This window comes from Hyla sarda, chromosome 4, assembly GCF_029499605.1.
Source record: "Hyla sarda isolate aHylSar1 chromosome 4, aHylSar1.hap1, whole genome shotgun sequence".
NCBI lineage: Eukaryota > Metazoa > Chordata > Amphibia > Anura > Hylidae > Hyla > Hyla sarda.
This window is the reverse complement of record NC_079192.1, coordinates 319,655,219-319,680,837: the sequence shown is the minus strand read 5'-3', so window position 1 is coordinate 319,680,837 and position 25,619 is coordinate 319,655,219. Positions and strand designations below refer to the sequence as shown.

General features: G+C 40.6%; 1 protein-coding gene across 7 annotated transcripts in view; it reads right to left on the bottom strand.

Moving 5' to 3' along the window:
- The window catches only part of NR3C1 (nuclear receptor subfamily 3 group C member 1), a 149,596-nt gene that overhangs the window by 54,090 nt on the left and 69,887 nt on the right, over positions 1 to 25,619 (bottom strand). For all 7 annotated transcript variants that reach the window (XM_056574902.1, XM_056574898.1, XM_056574899.1 and 4 more), the window contains 2 exons: positions 3,339 to 3,502; positions 1,080 to 1,196 (listed from right to left, as the gene is read on the bottom strand). In XM_056574902.1, coding sequence (XP_056430877.1) covers positions 1,080 to 1,196; positions 3,339 to 3,502 — 281 coding nt within the window. The remainder of the gene's footprint in view (positions 1 to 1,079; positions 1,197 to 3,338; positions 3,503 to 25,619) is intronic.

The window sequence follows — 25,619 nt, the reverse complement described above, 5'->3', positions numbered from 1 at the left end:
GTGTAGTAATATACGGTAGCTCTCACATAATGAAAGAGCACTAAATAAAGTGCTCAGTGTCTATAGCAGCATGGATATCATGTATCAACAAACAGTAGCCACAGAATACAATTGCTAAGGTATGTATATAGAGATCCATACAATACCTACCAGGACTCACTCCAGCACCTTATCAATCCTCCGATGCATTATGCCAGGATGCCTTTATCCAGGAGTGATGAATACAACACATAGAGGGGTGTATATATATATATATATATATATATATATATATCAATGAAGAAAATCTGCAGCACTACTTATCCAATACAGCAGCGGGTGCCAGCGCCCCACTTTTTTTCACGTTATTGAGGAGTGCTGCGCTTTTTCTACATATATATATATATATATATATATATATATACACATACACACAGGCAGGCACAATTATTCAGCTAATAAGAAAAAAAACTTAATAGTACACAAACAGAAAATACCTCATATTGAATGGTGGAGCCATGAGATCCGGGCCGGATATAACGTCACACGCCATGCGCGGCACCCAGTCATAGGGGAAAATGCCTGGCAGTGGCCATTTCAGATATACTACATACTGGTGAGGCATACAGGTTATCTCCTACAGGCTCACCCCAGCACCATGCTTACTTTTGTTCTGTCTCTGTGTTTTGTGGGTTTAACCTGTACATTAGTTTTTTCACTATTTCTTATTGGATATTGAAATAAAGATTTATATATTTTATACTACTAAGTTCTTTGTACTGTTTATTGGGTGGTAAATTGTGTAGGCGCATATATCTTACACAGGTATAAATATGATACAAGTGCATCATGACAGGGATCTCCGACAGCTACAAAAAGACATACTTGATATGATTACATGCAACTGTGACCAGGTAGAATGTGAGAGGCTCCTAGATATCTGCCATAAGCATAATAAAACTGTTGTTGGAATCAATCTCATACCTACTTTGTGTTTGCATTGTAGTGCACTCGCACCATCTCACTAAATCAGCACCTAAGCAATATAATTATCATTATCACCCATACAGGGTAAAAGATTTAAAATATGGCTTTCCTACCTTCTAGATTCATTCCAGCTTGCAGACACTTGCGATAGCGGCAGGCTGGGCAGTTTTTTCTTCGGATTTTGTCGATGATACAATCATTCCTTCCAGCGCAAAGGTAATTGTGCTGACCTATTAAAAAGAAGAAAGCTGTAAATTCCCTACATTGTATATATAATGAAAGATATTTCCAGTGTACATACATGAGAGTAATACATCTGTATTGTAGTGGAATCACCGGATTTCATAACTTTGGGGGCTTGTTTATATATTCAGCAAACTTATATAGTTTAGACTGTATGAAGAGTGTTTGGCCGCAACCAGATGAGGAGTACAAAGTTAAGTGAAGTCTGGTGGTGGGGGTGTCATGGTCTGGGTCTGCATGAGTGCTGCTGGCACTGCGGAGCTACAGTTCATTGAGGGAACCATGAATGCCAACATTTACGGTAACATACTAAGGCTACTTTCACACTGCCGTTATAAAACGGCATTGTGACGGGCGTTAGGGGGGGGCTGGGGGGGAAATAGTGAGAGAAAAATATTGCTTGCACCGTCTTTTTCTCCTGCTATTCCTGTCAAAAAACAATGGGTCCCGGTGTCACCCATAATAGTAAATGGGAGCCGCCGGAACCCATTGTTGCTCCCCCTCACGAGAACGGCCATTAAAGTAAAAAGAAAAAAGAGACTTAAAGGCTGGGTCTCCACTGAGTAATATTTCGCAAAAACGCTGTTAAAAATGCCCATTTTGCCGCATGGCAGTTTTTTTTTTTGCGAAAAAAACGCTGCGGCCAGATGTTAGCTGTAAGTCTATAGGAAACTGCAGAAACCCTTATCCACTTGGCGTTTTTGAGTTTGGCGTTTTTTTTTTATTTTGGTCAAAAACAAGGGGCAACAAGAAACAAGGGGCAACACCCATTCATGTCTGCTCATTATAGTTTAGCTCTGCTTAGAGTGGTGTAGGGATTCACAAAAGGTATATAGACTTTTTATCTTACCAGTCAACTCACCTCTCTTACTGCTTCCTTTTTAAACTATACCTTCTATAAAACTCAGCTAACAGAGTTAAATGGACTAAATAAAATTTATATTAAAACAAAACCTTACCTAAAAGTGCATAAATACAGCAGTATCTCACAGAACATGGATTTATTTTTCCTTTTTACCTTAATTTACCCTGACAGATGTCTCCTGTACATTTCTCAGAAATGTTCCATCTAACAACCTGAGAAACACTTCACAAATTAAATGAAACTGTCTACTGCTCACCAACAAAATGGTCTCATTGGATCTGTCACATATTGCACTCCAACATTATGACCGACAGCTATTCTTTTTGACCACCGCACACGCGTATGTCTTATGAATAAGGAGAGGAAAATAAAATGCAGCCACATTCTCTGCCGATTCCAGACATATCTGGCAGTGGCTTATCTTTCCTGAGAACTAGGACAGGCGAGTGACGAATTATGTATATTCACAAGATGGCCGGACATAGATGAGCAAAGAGGATGAAAGCGGGAAATTTGGCAAGCCAATTCCCGCCTCAGTTGCACAGAGGAGGCAATTTGCATACTAACAACAGGGGCTATATCTCAGAGACTGCTGGACCAATTTTACTAAGTAAAAAATATTTTTACTCAGGTTTACCCGCATTATAACCAGTGTATTGGGTTTACTGTGGGTAAACATGCTGTCAGTTTCCCATTACATCTAATAACATGTTCCATTAAAGTCTATGGAAAAGTGGCTGTAAATGCACTAATTGTACAAAATGACTGCTGTGATTCCAACGTTCCACTCTTCTGTCTTTGTAGGTCTGGGTGCTTGGACTAAGATTCTGGCATGTTTGTTCACTGGAATATCAAATTCTGAGAAGGAATTAAAAGAATACTGGAAACTGCAAGGCCACCCACTGGACTACTATGCCCAGAATGAGGAGAGTTACTGGGTAAGCCTTATTCACATTTGCTTTAACACTGATTTTGTGGTATACATTGGAAAACCAGCCCTACAGTAAGCTGACATTTGTGAGCAAGGCCTTATAATGAATATTTTCCAACAAAACTAAGTAGCTACTACTGACTGGTTCAATATAACAGGTACCCTTTAAACACTGAGAGGGACTGATATAGAAGTATAGTGGAAATTAGAACTGTTCCTTAGACAATATATCAACTTAATTTGCTAAGACTAAAAACCCTTTAATACTTTTGGCGTAGAGATGACTGTGAAATTGCTTCATAGGCTTGTCTATTGGAAATAACAAGAACATACCTTCTACTGCTCTTTTGAAGAATACTTTGCAGCTGCCACAGGTCAATACGCCATAATGACACCCAGATGCTTCATCTGAACACACCAAGCAGAGCTTTGGAGGTGGCCCGGTGCTGGTAGATGAAGTGGACGGAGAAGGGCTCACATCAGATCTCATTCCAGGGCTGAAAAGAAAAAGATCAAGCATTAGATGGATTAATTCAGGTAACAGAGAGGTAGGAAAGACTGGTAAGGAAGGTGGAGCAAATGTAATACACAAGTGGTGACAAGTAGAATGGATGCCCTCAGGTTTTGATTTGGCAGGAGGCCACTGCATTGTCTATGTACAGTTGCAAAAAAAAGTATGTGAACCCTTTGGATTTATATGGATTTCTGCACAAATTGGTCATAATATGTGATCTGATCTTCATCTAAGTCACAAAAATAGACAATCACAGTCTGCTTAAACTAATAACACCCAAAGAATGAAATGTTACTGTGTTTTTTATTGAACACTCCATGTAAACATTCACAGTCCAAGTGGAAAAAGTATGTGAACCCCTAGACTAATGACATCTCCAAGAGCTAATTGGAGTGAGTTGTCATCCAACTGGAGTCCAATCAATGATATGAGATTGGAGGTGTTGGTGCCCTTTATAAAACACATCCACCAGTTCTTGGTTTGCTTTTCACAAGAAGCATTGCCTGATGTGAGTGATGCCTCGCACAAAAGAGATCTCAGAAGTCCTACGACTAAGAATTGTTGACTTGCATAAAGCTGGTTATAAGTGTTATAAAAGTATCTCCAAAAGCCTTGCTGCCCATCAGTCCACAGTAAGACAAATTGTCTATAAATGGATAAAGTTCAGCACTGCTGCTACTCTCCCTAGGAGTGGCCGTCCTGTACAGATGACTGCAAGAGCACAGCGCAGACTGCTCAATGAGGTGAAGAAGAATCCTAGAGTGTCTGCTAAAGAATTACAAAAGTCTCTGGCATATGCTAACATCCCTGTTAGCAAATCTACGATAACAACACTAAACAAGAATGGATTTCATGGGAGGATACCACAGAGGAAGTCACTACTGTCAAAAAAAAAAAAAAAAAACATTGCTACACGTTTACAGTTTGCACAAGAGCACCTAGATGTTCCACGGCAGTACTGGTAACATTTGCCAAAGTTGAGTTGTTTGGAAGAAACACACAACACTATGTGTGGAGAAAAAGAGGCACAGCACACCAACATCAAAATCTCATCCCAACTGTGAAGTATGGTGATGGCGGCATCATGGTTTGGGGCTGCTTTGCTGCGTCAGGGCCTGGACCGATTGCTATCATCAAAGGAAAAATTAATTCCCAAGTTTATAAAGACATTTTGTAGAAGAACATAAGGCCATCTGTCCAAAAGCTGAAGCTCAACAGAAGATGGGTGTTGCAACAGGACAGAATGGCTTAAACAAAAGAAAATACGCCTTCTGGATTGTCCCTGTCAGAGTCCTGACCTCAACCCGATTGAGATGCTGTGGCAGGACCTCAAGAAAGCGATTCACACCAGACATCCCAAGAATATTGCTGAACTGAAACTGTTCTGTAAAGAGGAATGGTAAAGAATTACTCCTGACCATTGTGCACGTCTGATCTGCAACTACAGGAAATGTTTGGTTAAAGTTATTGCTGCCAAAGGAGGTTCAACCAGTTATTAAATCCAAGGGTTCACATACTTTTTCCACCTGCACTGTGAATGTTTACATGGCGTGTTCAATAAAAACATGGTAGCATTTAATTTGTTGTGTATTATTAGTTTAAGCAGACTGTGATTGTCTATTGCTGTGACTTAGATGAAAATCAGATCACATTTTATGACCAATTTGTGCAGAAATCCATATAATTCCAAAGGGTTCACATACTTTTTCTTGCAACTGTATTGTACCTATAAGAATGAGCAAAAGCACTTTATGGTGCCCAACCCCCCCTATTTTTTTTATCTTCCTGCTGCTATTGCCATTTGCATGGCTATTGGCTGTGCATGTCAGCACAGGTATTACCTTGTACATTTAGTCATTCTGCAATTCTCAATAGGTCAACTATGTTGGTCTTTACCTAATCTAGGGCAATATAACTGTTCAAAACTACAACTCCCAACAAGTCATGACAGCGGCAGGACAAAGATAATTTCCAATGTACTATCCTTAAAGTGCATCACCTGTAAACCTATCCTTCGTTATCTGTTAGAAGGAATTGACTTACTACTTCAATAAATCCATTTCTTCACTTCTAATATTTAATTCATAGAGTAAGGCCCTTGAGATACATTAAAATGACAACTATATAAAAGCTTGGTTAAATTAGGAAGCAATAAGAGATGAACAAAGCACACCCCAGGCATGGGTGCAGTATCGCTGTAAGGTCACTGAAGTAGTATTTCTGAGATAATATTCTAATAATTCACTGAAGTGTTAGGTGGTGAGGTCTTTGACTGACTTCATCTTCCTTCACATCACAGGTAGGTAACCGCAGTGAGCAGAGCACACCATCCCACAACACACCATCTAGCTAGTTCCTATTGAGGCCTCTAGTATTATGAAGCCCTTGCATTCTCAATTTGCCTGAAAATGTGTTAATATATACTGTGACTTTAATACACAGTTCCCAAAAACACAGCAACCAATCAGGCTCCAGCTTTTTTTTATTTCCTCAGATCTCAGCATCATCATATAAACAGGTGTTTTTATATGAAGACAATTCACTGGCCATATATATGTGGTTTCAAAATAAGCGCAAGGCCCAGGGTTAGCCCTGCTATAATCCTAAAACCATACAATACTTTCTTAATCCCTTACTATTCATGTTCATGTAGCAGTGGTGGTTTTCAGTGCCAGGACCAGAGAGCATGTATTTTCTAGGAAGCAGGGAGTAGCTTGTGGCACGTACAGACAAATCCAATGTTCCTAGGTCTTTATTACTAGACACCATCTTGCCATCTATGAACTGACATTTCACTGAATGTAGAACACAGTTGTGTAGAAAATGTATCCAGCATTGTTCTACCTGCTGAGCTTAACTTTACATATTTCTGTTCATGTACAACTCATTGTATGTTCTATAGGCCATTTTCTATGAAGCGCAGAGCAAGCGGAGATGGGCCTTTCTCAGGCTGCACTGGGAGGACTGACGCTATCTGCTTATCCTGTAAATCCCCTGGTATCTCTACCTTATCTTACACAACTAACTCTGCTGAGGGTACCTGAAAAGACTTCTGGGAGCTTAGAACCAGGTGTAGATACAGGTCCGATTATTTTATATGTTTTTTTCCCCTATTTTTATGTACATAACACTTATCCATTCAAACTGAAAAATGAAGGGTATTTGACTGTATGGCTCATAATTGTAAAGCCTGGTGGACAAGTTATGGCTGTAGACCAGTAGTCTGCTATGTGGCTAAAACATACAGGGATACAACCATGTGCTTCACCAGTACTTCCAGTGTAACCCAGTCTTAAACTGCTAGCTTCAGTGAACAGAAATACCCTTCACTATATTCAGAGACATAAAACCTATTGGATAATGTGTTGCTCTTACAGGTGCAGAGTTTGTTACAAGAGGAACCCCCAAAACACATAACAGCCAGCATGTGAGATGCTGGGCTTAATCTGAAATATACTGGGGCTGCGAATCATGATTATTTTCATCATCAAAAAGTTGGTTGATTATTGTTTCAATCAATCAACTTATCAGATATAAATCAGATATATATCAGCGACCAGGACCCGCGGCTCATACCGTACATCGCCGATCAGGCTGATGTCTGGTACGCCGCGATCAAAGTTGATCGTGGCATCTAAAATGGCAGAAATCAATGCTGGTTAGCTCAGCGGAGCTGTTCTGGATTGCCACAGCTGAGAGGACAAAGGGAGGCGCCTTACCTTGCTCCGCGCTGTCCGATCGTTGTTTGATTGCTCCAAGCCTTAGACTCAGGCTAGAGCAACCAAGCACAGATTACACTTATCAGTGCTATGCTATGGCCTATCATTGATCAGTATATGCAATATAAGGATTGCAAGTAATAGTCCACTATGGGGGCAAAAAAAAAGTGTAAAAATAGTTTAAAAAAAAAAAGTGAATACATGTGATTTAACCCCTTCCTAAATAAAAGTATGAATCAAGCCCCTTTTCCTATAAAAAAATAATATGTAAACAGAAATAAAAATAAACATATGTGGTATCGCCGCATGCGCAAATGTCCGAACTATGAAAACATAATGTTAATTAAACAGGACGGTCAATGGCGTAAACGTAAAAAAATTCCAAAGTCCAAAATTGCGTATTTTTGGTCACTGTTATTCATTAATCATTTTAGTTATCTATCTTGGAAAAGCAAATCTAGAATTGTGCTAAAATAGATGTTATAATAGCTGCTGCTATAAATGACAGTAAGATCTGTCGGCCTCCCACTTAAAAAGTTAGTCACATGTAGTGTTAAAATTTGCATGTTTTATAGGCTAGAAAGCATAAATTAGTGAGTAAATCCCCCCAATGAGTTGATTCAGTGGAATCAGACCAGATAGTCTAAGTTTCACTCAACATACACACCAGGGAGCCTTGTGTTCCCATGACCCTGTAACCGATTCACTAATTTAGTTGATTCTAACCATTACATACAAAGAATACCCTATAAAGTCCAGCTGTTTGGAAGAAGTTATGACTCCATTGTCTAGCTATCACACTTTTGCCCTAGTCACTGAGATCCTTACACTTGCCCATTATTCCTGCTTTTATTGTTACCTTCCTGCCTAATATATCTCACCCTCAACACTTGTTATGATATAGTCACTCTCCATATAAAACGACATATGGTCACTCTCCATATAAAACGACACGAAAGCGAGCAATCTATTAATACATACCATATTGTACATCACACACAGACACAGCTAAAAATAATTTATTAAATACCACAGTATCACAGGGAGCCGAATCTAATTTGGGTTTTGGCGTGTTCAGCAGGCAATCCATCTAGCCGACATCACATAAATGACAATATTTACTGGGCCATGTGGGAAGCTGCCAGATTCAATACTGTCTGTGGACAGCTTGCCAAGGGTAAAAATAATGCAACACAAGTAGTTATTGCAATGGACAACCAAAGTACACAATCCTAGCTCCAGCAGGGATTCTGCGGCTTAGTGGGGGAGCACTGGTATGGAGAATTGTGAACGTTACAGGCTTCCTCCGTAAACTAACATGATTCTATGTTTACCTGCACTAATATAAACAGCGGTATGAATGCCTAAATTTGTTGTATCTCTTAATAACTAAAATTCTTCTAATGTGTGCGAAACCTTATATATGCCAAGAGGACAAAAGACAGGTCATAGATGTGATAAATGGTTTATTCATGGAGCGAAGCATATTAAATGACTAAACAGAAGAGAACTGTCTGATATCCACCTAAGAGAGTACAACATAAATATAACATGAAATAACTGGAAAGCAAGTAGTGGCTCCCAGGTCCCCTGCGTGTCACTTCTAAGAAGTAAGAAGCTAAAAATACTGCAGGTCATAGCATAAGCTAACATATTTTTTTTCTCCAGCATATTATAGTAAACATGTAGCCTTTATTTCGAAGTAAAATTAAGGCATATAACCCTTTCACCAAGTCAATGCATTTCTAGGGTAGTTCCCCCCCCCCCCCCACCCCCAACCCTTAAGGACACCGCCCATTTGGGCCTAAGGACACAGCCAGCTTCCTTTTTGCATTTTCGTTTTTTCCTCCTTGTCTTTTAAGAGTCCTCACTCTTATTTTTGACCCATAGGAGAGCTTGTTTTTTGCCCGACTAATTGTACAATGTAATAACATAACTCACCATAAAATATATGGTGCCACCAAAACATATTATTTGTGTGGGTAAATTAAAAAGAAAACCGCAATTGAGCAAATTTTGAAGGGTTTTCATTTTCAAGCTGTACACTTCCCTTTACTACTTTAAACTTTCACTTCACTTTAGTATGGTAAAATGACATGTTCTATTTATTCTATGGGTCAATACGATTAAAACGATACCCATGTTTACCTGCTTTTCTATTATTGTACTGCTTTTAAAAAAACAAAGTTGTTTTTTTTTTTGCTCTATTTTTTACCGACTATAACTAATTTTCTGTGTAGAGGGCTGTAAGAGGGCTCATTTTTTGTGCCATGATCTGTAGTTTTTATTGATAACCCTTTTGTGTATATGTGACTTTTTAATTGCTTTTAATTAATTATTTTTTGGAATGTGATGTGACGAAAAAGCAGCACATTTGGTTTTTAATGTTTATGCCATTCACCGCACGGGACCATTTACGCATGTGCTGATACCAAATATGTTTATTTATTTATTTTTATACTTTTTGGGGTAAAATCTGAAAAAGAGGCTTATTCACAATTTTATTTTATTTTTTAACTTTTTGTATTACAATTTATTTCACATTTTGATTTCCTCATATGGAACAGTTTAAAGCAATCATTAGATTACAAAGGCATAGAAATGATCATTATTATTGGCAATCTACTTCTCTGGTCTGCTAGAAGGCAGACAAGAGAAGAGGATCATCTGAGAGTGGCCTGAGAGGATCCCTGTAGTCGTGCTGCGGGTGATGTGATGAGCTGTACACAGTGCCCACAATGCTTTAAATGCCAAGATAAGTATTGATCACAGCATCTATAGGGTAAATGGCAGACATTAGCGCAATCATAAATGTACACATGGAGAGCAAAGTACCAAGGCATTAGGATGTACATTTACGCTCAACACTATTTGTAGACAGCTCAGCTCGTCGCTTATCTCTCAGCATCATGTTTTACATGCCTTGCACAATAGGAAGAATATTAGAAAGATGTACTGAGGTTCTGAGTGATCAAACAAGAAGTAGAAAAGAATGCTTGCTCTTTAGCTTAAGAGATATTTATCATTTATGACATTTGAAGAAATTGGAGATCCTTCTGACTGGCTTGGGAAACAAAAAGCGCTATTAGATGTGAAACGTAATCCAGGAAGCTGCAATCCAAGTCTTTTCTAAAACACAGATTACTTGGAATACTGAGCTTGCACGCCAATCCACCAGCTACATTTTATGCCACTTTGATCTAAGGCATCTCAGTGGAAACCAGTAAAACATGCTCAAGTTGTGCTGGGGAATTTACAATTCCTGTCGTCTTCCCATCTAGAATACTGGAGTAAATGCATCTTTACAAACACGCCAACGCTTCAAAAATGATATCTCCATACACTTACTAAAATCATAAAAAAGAAAACCAAAATGTAAATGTATTTTTTAACTAATTAAAACCAGATTCTAATATGTTTTTTTTATTTTTATTTCTAACTGTATATATTTTTATTGTCTTTGTAACATGATTATATGGGTAGCCATTTTTAATGATTCTTTTTATTTTTTAAACATGCAATGAAACCATTTCCTTGCTAAGTACTTCTGGTTAACAGCTTATGAAGTGAGAGAAATCCTGCAGAAATTTGAAAACCATAAATGTTTTTTTAATGTTTTTGTTAATATTTGCTCATCTCCATTATTGCTCAGCAAACGGAAGTTGACAAAGTAAATTGTATTCAAACTAATAAAACAGAAATCTCTTAATTGATGTTTGTTACATACCTGTAAAGAATATTTACAAAAGCATATATTGATATTAGCAAATTACCTTATAGTGATAACAGACAAGCATTTACACTCAACGCTATGATCTATTTCAGGGCTTCTCAAACGTTTTTTTCTGAGCCTCACCCAAAAGTCCAGATTGAAGCCCAGGACTCAACAGACTGACCAAGTGAATTCCTGGGCCTCACTATCAGTGGTGGAAGTCATTGCAGAAATGAAAAATATTGCTAAATCTACCTTTCAATTGGTTCCTGAACTCTGTAGTACACTCAAACAAGCACAAAACGTGTCAATAACGTTTCTACACTACAGATCGTAGTAGCCAGGTAAAAAAAACCTGTACAAATCATAGTACTTATGTTCAAACTACTTCCCTCCTCAGCTGTGTGTCAATAATTTTATAACTATAAGCACTCATCTATAAAACGATTCATTACTGTTCAGTATTTGGTGACTTTCTCAATACTATCATGGCGTCATAATTATTCACACAGTCAACATGTGTTTTATCCCTATTGTCCAGCTGCACATTAGGTGAATAATAGCATTGTACCCATTACCATACAGAATTGACCAATTGTGTGTTCATGTGAATGCACTGCCTTGGACAAACTGAAGGGCTTGTTCTTTTGAGTCTGCTGGCAATTTTAGCCAAAAGAGGGGGGGGGGGGGGGGGGGGGGGGAATTGTAATTTTAATAGTATTTATAGTCTCATTAAGACCGCTCCTTTATTTATTTATTTATTTTTTTACAGAAACCGGGAAAGCAACCAGCTGATCCCCTGGCAATTGGCTGTTACTGCCAAGGCAAGCCAAGTTTGGTAGTACACTGCAGGGGATTGGCAATTGGCAAGGGGCCACAAAATCAACCCTTAACAATATAAATTGGGATAATGTCCTCAAAAACAAGAATACTGACACTAAATGGGAGACTTAAAAAATATCTTAAATTCTCACTGGTGGATGTATAAACCTTATGGGAATAAAAGGGTCAGAAATAAAAGAAAACCAATATGTTAAAATGTTAAGGGGGCAATAAATGACAAAAATAAAGCATTTAAACTACTAAAACAGGATGGCAGTGAAGAAGCATTAAAAAGCTATAGAGAAAAATGTAAAATATGTAAAAAAAAACTGATAAAAGCCACAAAAATAGAGACAGAAAGATTCATTGCCAAAGAGAGTAAAACTAACCCCAAAATGTTCTTTAACTATATAAATAGAAAAAAGGTTAAAAATGAAAGTGTAGGCCCTTTAAAAAATGATGAGAAAGAAATTATAAATGGGGATCAGGAAAAAGCAAATATACTAAACAAATTCTTCTCCACTGTATTCACTGAGGAAAATGAAATGCCAGGTGAAATACAGTGTGATAAGGTAAACTCCCCAGTACAGGTCACCAGTCTAACCCAGGAAGAAGTACAGTGCCGACTACAAAAAATCTAAATAGACAAATCGTCAGGTCCAGATGGCATTCACCCCCGTGTTCTAAAGGAATTAAGTAATGTAATAGACAGATCCAGATTTTTAATATTCAGGGACTCTATAGTAACAGGCACTGTTCACCATGACTGGTGCATGGCAGATGTGGTGCCAATATTTAAAAAGGGGCCAAAAGGTGACCCCAGGAATTATAGGCCTGTTCGTTTAACCTCCATTGTATGTAAATTGTTTGAGGGTTTTCTAAGAGATGCTATTTTGGAGTATCTTGATAAATATAAATGTATGACTCCATATCAGCATGACTTTATGAGGGATCGGTCCTGTCAAACTAACCTGATCAGCTTTTATGAGGAGGTGAGCTCCAGACTGGACCAGGGGCAATCACTGGATGTCGTATACCTGGATTTTTTCAAAGCATTTGATACAGTGCCACATAAAAGGTCGGTGCATAAAATGAGAAGGATTGGACTGGGGGGAAAATGTGTGCAAGTGGGAAAGTAACTGGCTCAATGATAGGAAAGAGAGGGTGGTTATTAATGGTACTTATTCTGATTGGGTAACTGTTACTAGTGGGGTACCACAGGGGTCAGTCTTGGGTCCTGTTCTATTTAATATATTTATTAATGGCCTTGTAGATGGGATGAATAGTAAAGTAGCAATCTTTGCAGATGACACTAAACTCTGTAAAGCGGTAAACACTATAGAGGACAGTGCACTGTTACAAATGGATCTGAATAGGTTGGAGGTTTGGGCTGGGAAGTGGCAGATGAGGTTCAACACTGATAAATGTAAGGTAATGCACATGGGTAAGAAAAATCCGGGCGGGGATTATGTATTAAATGGGAGCACACTTGGGACGACTGACGTGGGAAAGCACTTGGGAGTCTTAGTTAACAGTAAATTTAGCTGTAGTGACCAGTGTCGGGCAGCTGCTGCCAAGGCAAATAAAATCATGGGGTGCATCAATAGGGGCATAGATGCCCATGACTAGGAAATAATTCTACAGCTGTACAAATCACTAGTCAGACCACACAGGCAACAAGAGTAATACGGGGAATGGGAGGACTACAGTACCTAGAAAGATTATCAGAATTAGGGTTATTTAGTTTAGAAAAAAGAAGGCTTAGGGGAGACCTAATAACTATGTATAAAAATATCAGGGGATAGTACAGTGATCTCTCCCATGATCTATTTATACCCAGGACTGTATCTATAACAAGGGGGCATCCTCTTCGTTTAGAGAAAAGAAGGTTTTTACACCAGCACAGACTGGGATTCTTTACTGTAAGAGCAGCGAGACTGTGAAATTCTCTGCCAGAGAAGGTGGTCATGGTTAAAAGGGGTCTGGATGAATTTTTGGAGAACAACAACATTACAGGTTATGCATTCTAGATCTATAAGGACAGAAAGTCGATCCAGTGATTTATTCTGACTGCCATATTTGGAGTCGGGAAGGAATTTTTACCTCTAGTATGAGTTTTTTTTGCCTTCCTCTGGATTAACTCAGTAGGGACTCATTAGGGTTATAGGTTGAACTTGATGGACTTTGGTCTTTTTTCAACCTTATGAATTATGTTACGAATACATGCCCGCTATTAAAATGAATAGCCATCTATGTAAGATTTGGTTATATGGAGCATAACAGAAAACATACACTTGTTGCCCACAGTAACCAAACAATCTAAGACTACCTTCTCACTTCAAAAGTAGCCTACGCTCAGGGTATATGCCGGTATAGATGATAGGCTACTATTGGGTATATTCGGTCCATTTCCATGTGTATACTTTTTTATTTTATTTACAGTTTCTTTTGCTTTTGAGTCCCACAAGAAAAAAAAAAACGTACACACTCGGAGATGGACTTAACGTACTCACTAGTAGACTAGGCTTGGTCTGTTAAACTTACAGATCTAGTATGGGTATGCCATAGTGTTTGTCAGCATTCCATTTTACCGACATGCCAACATATATACCTGAATGTAGGGCAATGTTTCAAATGTGAGTGTAACCTAAAACACACATAAATAAGATAAAAATAGTGAGAGTCTGATCTCAAACCATCATCTTGTGGCACTGATCGCAAGAACCTGTTTAGTTATGCACTAAGGTAATTACTGGTCTCTATCAACCACATGTTTGACCTCCACACCATTCAACCTTCTCATATTGGTCATGAGGGGGATCGACTCAGGAACCCTATTCTAGCGACTGTGGAAGCCTCAGCAGTCAGAAATGTATCACCTATCCTTTAGACATAATAAATGTAATTTGTGAGATAACCCCTTTAAGTCATTTCTTTTTGTCTCCCTGGATATCTATGACAAAAAACTGACTGCATAAATTTTGCATCCTTGTACATTTATGTAAGGAATGGAGAGGCTCTGCAAATAGATCAGCGAATCACAAAAAACAAGGGCAGAGTATAAGTGCTTTGGGTCCCTTTTATAATTTCCACGTATGAAAACACAGACTGAAGATGAAGAGTCACCACCTTATGGAGAACACAGAAATATGATGGGTTGGCACAAAAACATTTTGGACTCAAATATTACTCATTTCCTCTTTGTAACTTTTTCCAATAACTTCACTGTCTAAAGAACAATTTCACTTTAAAGCAGATTTTCCCATGTATTTAGGGGAAAAAAGGATGAAAACTTTTAATGACTAAGCTGAAACCGAGGGATTCAAACTAAGTCATGACTCATGTTCTTCTCAATCAATTAGCTCATGTTCTGTTAAGTGATAGGCCCAGATTTGTCAAACTGTGTGAGAGAAAAAAATTTAGTGATTTTTCCCACAGCAACCAATCACAGCTACGGTTTCACTTTACCAGAGCTTGTTAGCTGAGCTGTGATTGGTTGTTGTGGGAAAATCTCTCCACTTTTTCTTTCACACAGTTTGATAAATCTGGGCCTTAGAGCCAGCTTGTATCCAGAGTTCCTAAGAGTAAGCCTGAACTAACCCAAATCCCTTTAGGGTACGTTCACACATACAGGATTCTGCGCAGATTTGATGCACAGGATTTGTGACTGTAGATTAGAAGCTGTGCTCAGTAATTTACGGTAGTTTACATTGAAATCTGCAGAAGAAAATCCTGTGCATCAAATCTGCGTACGTGTGAACGTACCCTTAAATAGGCACTGTCAGATATAAAAACTTTTGATATTTTGTAAAGCATGCAAAACCAATAGGTTTTGCAATTGCTTTCATTAGAACATTTTCAGTCTTTCATACTGAAAATGCCAGTCAAACAACTACCCCCCCACCCCCCGCCTTCTGGAATGCATTCAGTCCTTCTCTGTACACTGCTTCATCTTGGACGTTGGATGGGGGAGGGGCTGTACACACTACAGACTCATGTGAAGAGAAGGGAAGGGGGAGGGGCAGGAAGACTGCTGCCCAGCTCTCACTGATGTCTGCTGTGTGAGACAAACACATGGCATCGCAGACGAAAAAGTAAGTGTCCCTGCATGTAGGTGTGTGTGTCTATCTAATGTGTATGTGTAAGAATATATGAAGCCAGTGTGTGTGTGTGTGTGTGTGTGTGTGTGTGTGTGTGTGTGTGTAATAAAGGGGGACTACAATCATATGCTTCCAGCTGTTGCAAAACTAAAACTCCCAGCATGCCTGCACAGCCAAATGATGTGTTGGCATGCTGGGAGCTGTAGTTTTGCAACAGCTGGAGGCACCCTGGTGCGGAAGCACTGGACTGAGGAGAGAGAGGGGGAACAGTGGTTATCACAGTGAGTACCTGCCCCCCTGCTTCTGGTGGACAAAATGAAGGTATTTCAGAAATAAAGCTAATTCTGAGAGAAATATAGGTCATCGACACATAAAAAAGTACATGTACATGATCAGGATGAGATACTGAGCAACGTATAACAGTTACGTTTTTTTGAGTGGTCTGACGGGTACGCTTTAAGAAATCTTAATTCTGCAGCTCTATACAGAACTTATGCATATGCATAGAGAAAAAATGTATATAAAAGAACAATGACATTTGCTAGTTTTAATAAACTGTATAACATAAACCCCCACCCTGGGACCTTTTACCTCAAATAAAAAAAATAATAACTGAAGTACAGTCTTTTAAGAGTGCTCTTGTGATGCTTTCTACTCCACTGATCTTACAAATTTCTTTCCTTATTCACTTAAAAACAAAGCACATTCCAAAGAAACAGCAGTTTCTTTCATATAACTGCTGCACGCAGAACAGTAAATGAAAAGGAGATTTAGAATGACTTTGAAGTATGGACAGAAAATATTCTTTCAAAGTAAGTGTATCACAGTGAGGGAAGTGACATTAATACAATTATATCTCATGTCCTTCAAATGTGTGTCTGACTTGAGGAGGCACGCTTCCTTGATCACCTAGTAAGAGCCACAGCGTGCCACGTAGCCAGGAGGAGGTGCAACGTTATGATTCCAGTGTGGGCTGACATGTGGCATGGGTGTTCTGTGCTTCAGCTGTTCACAGCAAATAGCTTGCCAGAGCCTCTACACATAAGTGATGACATTATATATTCATGTCTACTGTATATCTGGTATTTACTTTTACCTACTTTCTTTAATGTTGTGCTGATGCATTACAATATTACAGCCAAGCATTCTTTAGAGCAGTGTTTCCCAACTAGGGTACCTCCAGGTGTAGCAAAACTACAACTCCCAGCATGCCTGGACAGCCAAAGGCTGGAGGCACCCTGGTTTGGAAACACTGCTTTAGAGAGTGATGTTCTGTGTGTTTATACAGCACTGGCTAACAAAAACGCTGCCAAAGAGGCTCTCTGTTTTGGGCTATTATTAGTAGGATCCTTTGAAAATAAGATTATGAAAAAATGTCCCCAAAGTCCCACATCTTTTATCTTGTGGTGTTAAAGTGGTTTTCCATGCTTTAAATGCCTGAGAGTACAGTGAAATGAGACAGCATGCTCACTTTCATGGCCGGCACCTGATGGCACCAGGTTCCTACTCTTTTTACTGTGACATATCATTTAGAAATGCCCGCTCAGCCCAGTAAGTGGGACAGGTGGGTGAACAGTTTTTCTTTCCTTTTTCATAATCACCCCCAAGGCATTAAAAAAAATACTCCCTGCCTGAAAACCTCCTTATACTACAGAGGAAGTTTCTGGAATTATTTTCTGTCTGACCACAGTGCTCTCTGCCAACACCTCTGTCCATATCAGGAACTGTCCAGAGCAGGAGGGGTTTGCTATGGAGATCTGCTTGTACCCTGGACAGTTCCTGACATGGACAGAGGTGTCAAAAGAGAGCACTGTGGCAAGACTGAAAAGAACTCCAGAAAAAATAAAACGTCCTCTGAAGTATACAGCAGCAAATAAGTACTGGAAGGGTTAAGATTTTAAATAGAAGTAATTTACAAATCTGTTTATTTTTCTGGCACCAGTTGGTTTAACCCCTTAAGGACTCAGTTTTTGCATTTTTGTTTTTTCCTCCTTACCTTTTAAATATTATCGCATGCAGCGATACCACATGTTTATTTTTATTTACAGTTTTTTTTTTCTTTAAATGGGAAACTTTTATGAGGGAAGCGGTTAAATGATCTTTATTAACTTTTTTTTTCCAAATTTGTTTTGCAATGTTATAGCTCCCATAGGGGGATAGAACACTGAAGACACTCATCATTTACATTGATCATTGTTATCCCATAGGAGAACACTGATCAATGATTCTGCCACTCATGCCTGGATCTCAGGCACAGAGCAGTCATTCGGCAATCGGACACCAGGTGGCAGGTAGGGGCCCTCCTTGTGTGCCCCAGCTGTTCGGGACGCAGCAATTTCGCCGCGGCAGTCCCGCCCTGGGTACTTAAGGACCCAGGGCGTACTTGTACCGGACCGGGTAACTGCTGACATCTATCAGCAGGCACCCCATGCAAACCCCAGGGGGGGGGTTGGGGGGTCCTGAGAGCCCCCATGTCGGTGATTCCGGGTCAATCGGGTCTCTGGTGACCCAGAAAAAAGGGTGAATGGGGCTGTTACCTCTCCCCGGTCCGGCGGGGGTACCCTCAGGAGCGGCGGCAGCAGCAGTCCCGGTGGCAGGAGCTGTGGCAGCAGCGGCGGCGGTCCTGGCAGCAGGAGGTGAGGGAGTTGTATTTTTCCAGCAGCTGGAGTTCCAACTACAACTCCCAGCATGCCCTTTGGTAGTCTGTGCATGCTGGGGGTTGTAGCTATGCAACAGCTTCAACTCTCAGCATGCCCTTCGACTATCAATGCACGCTGAGTGTTGCAGTTTTGCAACAGCTGGAGACACATTGGTTGTGAAACAGAGTAGATGTCCTAACTCAGTGTTTTGCAACCAGTGTGCCTGTTTCCAAAACGGAGCCTACAACATTCGGCTCCCATCTCGGGTTGCTCCTCCAGATCGCCTGACAAGGTAGCGTGGAGCACTCTGAGCGATCCACGCTACCTTGTCAGCCGAACCGGAGGAGCATCCCGAGATGGGAGCCGAATGACCAGTACCTATGCGGTGAGTGCAGGACGCCTGTCTTGTTCTTAGTTGTCTTATTATTGATACCTACTATTATATTGTCCTAGCACCGCCGCGACTGGATATACCTGGATGCCTGCAGTGCCTGTCTGTGATCCATTTCGGAGGGCTGTTTATGAGTTATCGGTGCCACTTGTTTTTTGCTTTTAATATTACATTTATCAGTGTTGAACCTCATCTGCCACTTCCCAGCCCAAACCTCCAACTTATCCAGATCCATTTGTAACAGTGCACTGCCCTCTATAGTGTTTACCGCTTTACAAAGTTTAGTATCATCTGCAAAGATTGCTACTTTACTATTCAAACCCTCTACAAGGTTATTAATATATTAAAAAGAATAGGACCCAAGACTGACCCCTGTGGTACCCCACTAGTAACAGACACCTAATCAGAATAAGTACCTCTGTTTCAGATCACTGAGCCAGTTACGTACCCACTTGCACACATTTTCCCCCAACCCAATCCTTCTCATTTTATGCCAACCTTTTATGTGGCACCGTATCAAAAGCTTTGGAAAAATCAAGATATGCAACATCCAGCGAGTCCCCATGTCCAGTTTTGAGCTCACCTCCTCATAAAAGCTGATCAGATTAGTTTGACAGGACCAATCCCTCATAAACCCATGCTGATATGGAGTCATACATTTATTTTTATCAAGATACTCCAAAATAGCATCTCTTAAAAAACCCTCAAACAGTTTACATACAACGGAGGATAAACTAACAGGCCTATAATTCCCGGGGTCACCTTTTGACCCCTTTTAAATATTGGCATCACATTTGCTATGCACCAGTCCTGGGGAACAGAGCCTGTCACTATAGAGTCCTATTTATAGAATATATATATATATATATATATATATATATATTTACATATATACAAAATAGGAGTCTGTCTATTACATTACTTAATTCCTTTAGAACACGGGGGTGAATGCCATCTGGAACTGGTGATTTGTCTATTCAGATTTTTTGCCGGCGGCACTGTACTTCTTCCTGGGTTAGACAGGTGACCTGTACTGGGGAGTTTACCTTATCACACTGTATTTCACCTGGCATTTCATTTTCCTCAGTGAATACAGTGGAGAAGAATTTGTTTAATATATTTGCTTTTTCCTGATCCCCGTCTATAATTTCTTTCTCATCATTTTTTAAAGGGCCTACACTTTCATTTTTAACCTTTTTGCTATTTATATAGTTAAAGAACATTTTGGGGTTAGTTTTACTCTCTTTGGCAATGAGTCTTTCTGTCTCTACTTTTGCGGCTTTTATCTGTTTTTTACATATTCTACATTTTTTTCTATAGCTTTTTAACGCTTTTCCACTGCCGTCCTGTTTTAGTAGTTTAAATGCTTTATTTTTTCATTTATTGCCCCCTTAACATTTTTATTAATCAACATTGGTTTTCTTCTATTCCTGACCCTTTTATTCCCATAAGGTATATACATCTTACAGTGAGAATTTAAAGGGGGTACTCCCATGGAAAACTTTTCTTCTTCTTTTTTTTTTTAATCAACTGGTGCCAGAAAGTTAAACAGATTTGTAAATTACTTCTATAAAAAAAATGAATCCGTCAGGTACTTATTAGCTGCTGAATACTACAGAGGAAATGATTTTCTTTTTGGAACACAGAGCTCTCTGCTGACATGACCACAGTGCTCTCTGCTGACATCTCTGTCCATTTTAAGAACTGTCCAGAGTAGGAGAAAATCCCCATAGCAAACATATGCTGCTCTGGACAGTTCCTAAAATGGACAGATATGTCAGCAGAGAGCACTGTGGTCATGATGTCAGCAGAGAGCACTGTGTTCCAAAAAGAAAACAATTTCCTCTGTAGACCCTAAAAAGTACTGGAAAGATTAAGATTTTTTTTAATAGAAGTCATTTACAAATCTGTTTAACTTTCTGGTACCAGTTGATGCCAGATAAAAAAAAAAGTTTTCCACAGGAGTACCCCTTTAACCCCTTAAGGACCGGAGGTTTTTCCGTTTTTGCATTTTCGTTTTTTGCTCCTTGCCTTTAAAAAATCATAACTCTTTCAAATTTACACCTAAAAATCCATATGATGGCTTATTTTTTGCGCCACCAATTCTACTTTGTAATGACGTCAGTCATTTTGCCCAAAAATCTATGGTGAAGCGGGAAAAAAAATCATTGTGCGACAAAATTGAAAAAAAAACGCTGTTTTGTAACTTTTGGGGGCTTCCGTTTCTACGTAGTACATTTTTCGGTAAAAATGACACCTGATATGTATTCTGTAGGTCCATACGATTAAAATGATATCCTACTTATATAGGTTTGATTTTGTCGGACTTTTGGAAAAAATCATAACTACATGCAGGAAAATTAATACGTTTAAAATTGTCATCTTCTGACCCCTATAACTTTTTTATTTTTCCGTGTATGGGGCGGTATGAGGGCTCATTTTTTGCGCCGTGATCTGAAGTTTTTAACGGTACCATTTTTGCATTGATAGGACTTATTGATCACTTTTTATTCATTTTTAAATGATATAAAAAGTGACCAAAAATGCACTATTTTGGACTTTGGAATTTTTTTGCGCGCACGCCATTGACCGAGTGGTTTAATTAATGATATATTTTTATAATTCGGACATTTCCGCACGCGGTGATACCACATATGTTTATTTTTATTTTTATTTACACTGTGTTTTTTTTTTTATTGGAAAAGGGGGGTGATTCAAACTTTTAATAGGGGAGGAGTTAAATGATCTTTATTCACTTTTTTTTTTCACTTTTTTTTTGCAGTGTTATAGGTCCCATAGGGACCTATAACACTGCACACACTGATCTTCTATGTTGATCACTGGTTTCTCATAAGAAACCAGTGATCAACGATTCTGCCGCATGACTGCTCAGGCCTGGATCTCAGGCACTGAGCAGTCATTCGGCGATCGGACAGCGAGGAGGCAGGAAGGGGCCCTCCCGCTGTCCTGTCAGCTGTTCGGGATGCCGCGATTAGCCGCGGCTATCCCGAACAGCCCGACTGAGCTAGCCGGGAACTTTCACTTTTAGCCGCGCGGCTCAGCTTTGAGCGCGCGGCTAAAGGGTTAATAGCGCGCGGCGCCGCGATCGGCGCTGCGCGCTATTAGAGGCGGGTCCCGGCTTCACTATGACGCCGGGCCCGCCATGATATGACGCGGGGTTACACAGTAACGGTACCATTTTTGCATTGATAGGACTTATTGATCACTTTTTATTCATTTTTAAATGATATAAAAAGTGACCAAAAATGCACTATTTTGGACTTTGGAATTTTTTTGCGCGCACGCCATTGACCGAGTGGTTTAATTAATGATATATTTTTATAATTCGGACATTTCCGCACGCGGTGATACCACATATGTTTATTTTTATTTTTACTGTGTTTTTTTTTTTTATTGGAAAAGGGGGGTGATTCAAACTTTTAATAGGGGAGGAGTTAAATGATCTTTATTCACTTTTTTTTTTCACTTTTTTTTTGCAGTGTTATAGGTCCCATAGGGACCTATAACACTGCACACACTGATCTTCTATGTTGATCACTGGTTTCTCATAAGAAACCAGTGATCAACGATTCTGCCGCATGACTGCTCAGGCCTGGATCTCAGGCACTGAGCAGTCATTCGGCGATCGGACAGCGAGGAGGCAGGAAGGGGCCCTCCCGCTGTCCTGTCAGCTGTTCGGGATGCCGCGATTAGCCGCGGCTATCCCGAACAGCCCGACTGAGCTAGCCGGGAACTTTCACTTTCACTTTTAGCCGCGCGGCTCAGCTTTGAGCGCGCGGCTAAAGGGTTAATAGCGCGCGGCGCCGCGATCGGCGCTGCGCGCTATTAGAGGCGGGTCCCGGCTTCACTATGACGCCGGGCCCGCCATGATATGACGCGGGGTTACTGTGTAACCCCGCGTTATATCAGAAGAGCAGGACCAATGACGTACCGGTACGTCATTGGTCCTTAAGGGGTTAAGGTAATTTTAAAAGTCTCCCATTTAGTGTCAGTATTCTTGTTTTTGAGGACATTCTCCCAATTTATATTGTTAAGGGCTTCTCTGAGTTTATCAAACTTACCTTCCTAAAGTTCATTGTTTTTGTGGCCCCTCGAGAGATTCCCTTAGTGATCATAATATAATACATTATAACTTGTTCTTCAATATTTCCTAGTTGTCCTTCTACCTGCACATTAGTTACTCTATAAGGTCTGTTGGTTAATATTAAAGGAGAACTCCAGAACATAAAAATTGTCCCCCATAGTGCTGGCAGTAAAAAAATTAATATGTACATACATTCCTCTGCTCCCACGGGGCCGCCGGTAACCCTCTCCGGTCTCCGCTGCGATCCACTTCCTGGTTGCCGGTGGTCGGATGAATCATACTGCGCTCAGCCAATCACCAGCCTCAGCAAAGTCCGACTTGGATGGCGATAGGCTGAGCGGCAGTGCGAAAACGCTTCAGGACACAAAATTCTTCACTACACCGGCACCTGCGGCCGAAAATGTCACACTGCCGCTTAGCCTATCGCCGGCCGAGTCGGACTTCGCTGCGGCTGGTGATTGGCTGAGCGCAGTATGATTCATCAGACCACCGGCAACCAGGAAGTGGATCGCGGCGGAGACCGGAGCCGGTTACTGGAGGCCCCGGGGGAGTGGAGGAAGGTATGTACATCTTTATTTTTTTACTGCCGGCACTATGGGGGACAATTTTATGTCCTGGAGTTCTCCTTTAAGTCCAGTAGGACGCCCCCTCGGGCCCTGCACCATTTGGGACAGATAATTGTCTTTAGCTATAGTCAGAAACCTGTTTCCTTTATGATATTCACAGGTCTCAGTCTCCCAGTTTATATCAGGATAGTTAAAGTCCCGCATTATTACCACATTATTTTGATTTGCAGCCTTGTTTATTTGCCTCAGTAATTGATCTTCTGGTTCTTCCATTATGTTTGGTGGCTTACAGCAAACCCCTATCAGAATTATTATTTTTTTTATCTCCATATAATTCTACCCATAACTCCACATTATCGTTCCCCTCCTGTATATCCTCCCCCAGTGCGGCCTTCAGACTGGACTTTACGTAAAGACAAACTCCTCCCCCTTTCTGTTTTGTCCAATCCTTCCTGAATAGACTATAACCCTGTATGTTGACTGCCCAGTCACAGCTATCGTCCAACAATGTATCTATTATACCCACTATGTCATAATCCTCCTCAGATATTATCAACTTCAGTTCGTCAGCTTTATTGGACAGACTTCTGGCATTAGTCAACATGCAATTCAATAGTGTATGTTTTTTTTTTCCTATGACGCCTATCCCTATTAAAGGGGTATTCCAGGAAAAAACTTTTTTATATATATATCAACTGGTTCCAGAAAGTTAAACAGATTTGTAAATTACTTCTATTACATTTTTTTAATCCTTTCAGTACTTATGAGCTTCTGAAGTTAAGGTTGTTCTTTTCTGTCTAAGTAATCTCTGATGACACGTGACTCGGGAAACGCCCAGTTTAGAAGCAAATTCCCATAGCAAACCTCTTCTAAACTGGGCGGTTCCCGAGACACGTGTCATCAGAGATTACTTAGACAGAAAAGAACAACCTAAACTTCAGAAGCTCATAAGTACTGAAAGGATTATGTTTTTTTAATAGAATTTACAAATCTGTTTAACTTTCTGGAGCCAGTTGATATATAAAAAAAAGTTTTTTCCTGGATAACCCCTTTAACTATTCTAACCCCTCCCTCTGCTCCACCCCCAAGTACATTATTAAGTCCCATCTCTCTATCTACACTACCTTCCCCCTCTATGTTGTAGGTTCCCTCCCCTGCAGTACCTAGTTTAAACACTCTGCCACCCTTCTGGCCATCTTCTCACCAAGCACAGCTACACCCTCCCCATTGAGGTGCAGCCCGACCCTACGGTAGAGCCGGTATCCGACAGAGAATTCGGCCCAGTTCTATTATATTACCTATATATTACCTTGGAGTAGGGATCGACTTATTATCGGTTTGGCCGATAATCACGATTTTGGGCATTATCGGTATCGGCAATTATCTTGCCGATTATGCCACGCCCCCACCCACCGCACCCCCACCACACCGCCGCCGCCCCATTGCCTCCCCCATCCCCGGTTTTATAATTACCCGTTCCCGGGGTCCGCACTACTTGTGGCTCCTGCGGTGTCTTGCACTGTCTGCACAATGACGTGTGACATCCTCAACACGACGTCACCGTCAGTGCGCACAGTGACAGCTCAGGATGAGAGCCAGAAGAAGCGCGGACCCCGGGCCCAGGTAATTATAAAACCAGGGATGCGACAGTGGTTAAACTCAGGACAGGCAGGGGGAGAGAAGTGGGCGGCGGCGGTCTCTGAGCAGGGGGGGGGGGGGACAACGGCGGTGGTAGCGCGGGCCGGGGGAACAGGTAATTATAAAAGCGGGGATGGGGGAGGCAATGGGGCAGCGGCAGTGGTTAAACTCAGGACCGGCATGGGGGGAGAAGCGGGTGGCTGCAGCGGCGGTCTCTGGCCCCCAAAAAAGCGCCCGCTTTAAATCATTGATCTGCAGCGGCTTCTGTAGGGCTGGGGAGGGGGGGGGGAAGAGTGGTGAAATATACCGATATTCCGGTATAAATTATCGGCTAAGTTATCGGATATTGGCCGGAAAGTCCACAGATTATCGGTATCGGCCCTAAAAAAATCAATATCGGTCGATCCC